The following is a 3,715-nucleotide window of genomic DNA, read 5'->3' as shown; positions in this document are numbered from 1 at the left end:
AATTTCCAAACTGAAGGGTGGGGAATTGTTCTCTTGGAGCTTCTAGAACGCCGGCCCAGTGGCCTTTTCCTTGTTGAATCTGGCGTTCCGAATGTCCAGGCTCCCCTGGGGCGAGAAGACTTAGGAGGGGCGGGGTAGGTTGGGAAGGTAGTTTAATTACGTGCCTGGGAATTGCCCCGATTTACACTTTAGCCTTTGAACAAACTGCCGTTAGCGTAGAGTGGGGCTGGTGGAAAGGGAGGCGAATGTGCGGTTTGGAAACCAAAGAACAATAAAGCGCTTCCTCTCTCTCCACCCGAGACCGTCCCGCGGGCTGGGCGGCCGCCCCTGGACCATCCGGAGAGAACATGGCGGCGCCCGGAGCCCGGAGCTGCAACCTCTCGGGCCTGCTCCCGGCTCAGACCTCGCTGGAGTACGCCCTGCTCGACGCCGTGACCCAGGAGGAGAAGGACGGCCTGGTCTACCAGTATCTGCAGAAGGTGGACGGCTGGGAACAGGACTTGTTGGTGCCCGAGTTTCCGGAAGGTGAGGGGCTGGCTTCGGGGTGGGGACCCCTCCGGAACCTCCCCTTTCTCGCGGACCGCGCCCTCCCCTGAAGCGGTGGGCGAGGCGGCTGTGCAGCCGAGCCGCGGAGAGACGCCTCGCCCAGCCGAGACTCTGTCCCCAGGCGGCAGCGAACTAGGGTTTGTGGAGGGCGGGAACCTGCATCTTCGTCTCTATCCTCCGTCTCTTCCCGGGCCTTGGGTTAACTCAGTACACCGAGTTAAAGTTTCGTGGCCCCCGTTGGCAGTGATTCCAATGTCCACGCCACCCTGTCCTTTCAGTCTGGTTGCCCATCATCATCATCATCTTTGTGCATCATCCAGGCTAAAGGTTACGGATCACTTGTGGGCCACAAAGAGTCCTAAACACAAAGTATTTGTTACTTAATCTTTGCAAACCACCGAGGTGGTCTTATTGCGTGGGTGCTTAGTCGCTCTGCCATGTCCATCTCTTTGCAACGTCATGGACTGCAGCCTGCCAGGCTACTCTGTCCATGGGGATTCTCCAGGCAAGAATACTGGAGTGGGCTGTCATGCCCTCCTCCAGGGGATCGTCCCAACACAGGGATCAAACACAGGTCTCCTGCATTGCAGGCGGATTCTGAGCCACCAGAGAATCCCGAGGTGGTCTTGTCAGCTCTGTTTTACAGTTGGGAAACTGAGGCACGGGAATAGAGTCGTTTGCCTAGGGCCTGGCAACTAAGAAATGCTGAAGTTGGATTATGCAGACACTGCCTCCCACATCGGGCCGGTTTCTTAACTGGGCCACACTCCTTTCAAAGTTGTGAAACTTGTCGTTTTAAAAACCTGAATCAATTATGGCCCATCTCCAGGTTTGAATCCTGTTGCTGTCAATGTTTGGAGCATGAGAGAACTGATATTCCCAGCAGTGCTATTTGTGAAGCTCATCTTGCTATGATAAACGAAACTGAATGTTACCTTCTTTGGTTGGGACTGGCATTGTTTTGCCTGGTGGTGTTGGTGTGTCTCCTGGCATGACACTGAAACCACATGTATAGTTAATTGGTTGGCTGTGGCAGGGTTCAGTGTCTCATGGGAGGTCTGTTGGAACCCTGCCCCTGATGACAGCCTCGTGTCTTTCCAAGCCTTTTGCTCTGGCCTTCAGAAGTGCTTATTTTTTTCTGTTATTAATCCTATACTGGACTTGAATTATTGTAGAATTCTGTCTAAAAAATTGGGTGCATTAGTGCTTATCCTATCCAAGAAACTTTAAAAGTTTATATACATGTTGTTGTTCGGATGCTAATTCTTGTCCAACTCTTTGTGACCCTATGAACTGCAGCGTGCTAGGCTTCCCTGTCCTTCACTATCTCCCGGAGTTTGCTCAGACTCATATCTGTTGAGTTGGTGATGCTATCTAACCATCTCATCCTCTGCCACCTGCTTCTCCTTTTGCCTTCAGTCTTTCCCAGCATCAGGGTCTTTTGTAACGAGTCAGCTTTTCGCATCAGATGGCCAAAGTATTGGAGCTTCAGCTTCAGTATCAGTCCTCCCAATGAATATTCAGGGTTGATTTCCTTTAGGACTGACTGGTTTGATCTCTTTGTAGTCCAAGGGTCTCTCAAGAGTCTTCTACAGCACCACAGTTCTGAAGCATCAATTCTCTCAGCCTTCTTAATGGTTCAGCTCTCACATCGAAAAACCATAGCTTTGACTGTACAGACCTTTGTTGGCAAAGTGATGTCTTTGCTTTTAATACACTGTCTAGGTTTGTCATAGCATTCCTTCCAGGGAGCCTGTATCTTTTAATTTCATGGCTTCAGTCACTCTCTGCAGTGATTTTGGAGCCCAAGGAAAGAAAAATCTGTCACTGCTTCCACTTTTCCCCCTTCTATTTGCCATGAAGTGATGGGCCTGGATGCCATGATGTTAGTTTTCTGAATGTTGAGTTTTAGGCCAACTTTTTCACTCTCCTCTTTCACCCTCATCAAGAGACTCTTTAATTCCTCTTCATTTTCTGCCTTTAGAGTGGTATCATCTGCATATCTGAGGTTGTTGGTACTTCTCCGAGCAATCTTGATTCCAGCTTGTGTTTCATCCAGCCCAGCATTTGAAAAGATGTACTCTGCATATAAGATACGTAAGCAGGATGAAAATATACAGTCTTGGCATACTCTTTTCCCAATTTTGAACCCATCAGTTGTGCCATATGAGGTTCTAACTGTTGCTTCTTGACCTGCATACAGGTTTCTCAGGAGATAGGTAAGGTGGTCTAGTATTCCCATCTCTTTAAGAATTTTCCACAGTTTGTTTTGATCCACATAGTCAAAGACATTCACATAGTCAATGAAGCAGAAGTACATGTATTTCTGGAATTCGCTTGCCTTCTCTACAATCCAGCAAGTGTTGGCAGTTTGATCTCTGGTTCCTCTGCCTTTTCTAAACCGTGTTTGTACATGTGGAAGTTCTTGGTTCATGTACGATTGTATGGTAGTTTGAACATTCTTTACCACTGCTCTTCTTTGGAATTGGAACGAAAACTGTTCTTTTCCAGTCCTGTGGCTACTACTGAGTTTCCACATTTGCTGACGTATTGAGTACAGCACTTCAACAGCATTGTCTTCTAGAATTTTAAGTGGCTCAGCTGGAATTCTATCACCTCTACTAGCTTTGTTTGTAGTAATGCATCCTAAGGCCCACTTGACTTCTCACTCCAAGATGTCTGGCTCTAGGTGAGTGACCACATCATCGTGGTTTTCCCAATGAACATGAACAGTAAGAAAAAACAAAAAGATTCGACACTGGAAGATGACAACCCACCCCCAACTTCCACTGCCCACAACCCCCGTCAGAAGGTGTCCACTATGCTACTAGGAAATAGCAGAGGGCAATTACTAATAGTTCCAGAAAGAATAAAGCGGCTGAGCCAAAGTGAAAACAGCACTCAGTTGTGGACCTGTATGGTGGTGGAAGTAAAGTCCGGTGCTGTAAAGAACAATATTGCGTAGGAACCTGGAGTGTTAGGCCCATGAATCAAGGTAAATTGGAAGTGGGCAAACTCCAGGAGATGGCAAGAGTGAATGAACATCAACATTTTAGGAATCAGTAAACTAAAATGGACCTGAATGGGTGAATTCAATTCAGATGACCATTATATCTGCCACTGTGGGCAAGAATCTTTTAGAAGAAATGGGGTAGCCCTCATAGTCAAC

The 3,715-nt window shown here is 47.8% G+C and overlaps 1 protein-coding gene across 2 annotated transcripts in view; it reads left to right on the top strand.

The window, feature by feature from the left end:
• Positions 1-133: 133 nt before the first annotated feature.
• The window catches only part of NHLRC2 (NHL repeat containing 2), a 62,935-nt gene continuing 59,353 nt past the window's right edge, over positions 134-3,715 (top strand). The window contains exon 1 of one of the 2 annotated variants that reach the window (XM_070363707.1): positions 134-525. In XM_070363707.1, the coding sequence (XP_070219808.1) occupies positions 348-525 (178 nt within the window). In that variant the 5' untranslated portion in view covers positions 134-347. The remainder of the gene's footprint in view (positions 526-3,715) is intronic. The other variant, XM_005888650.3, reaches the window with a different exon arrangement.

This window comes from Bos mutus, chromosome 26, assembly GCF_027580195.1.
Source record: "Bos mutus isolate GX-2022 chromosome 26, NWIPB_WYAK_1.1, whole genome shotgun sequence".
Taxonomy (NCBI): domain Eukaryota; kingdom Metazoa; phylum Chordata; class Mammalia; order Artiodactyla; family Bovidae; genus Bos; species Bos mutus.
The sequence above is the reverse complement of the archived record's forward strand: the minus strand, read 5'-3'. Positions and strand labels throughout refer to the sequence as shown.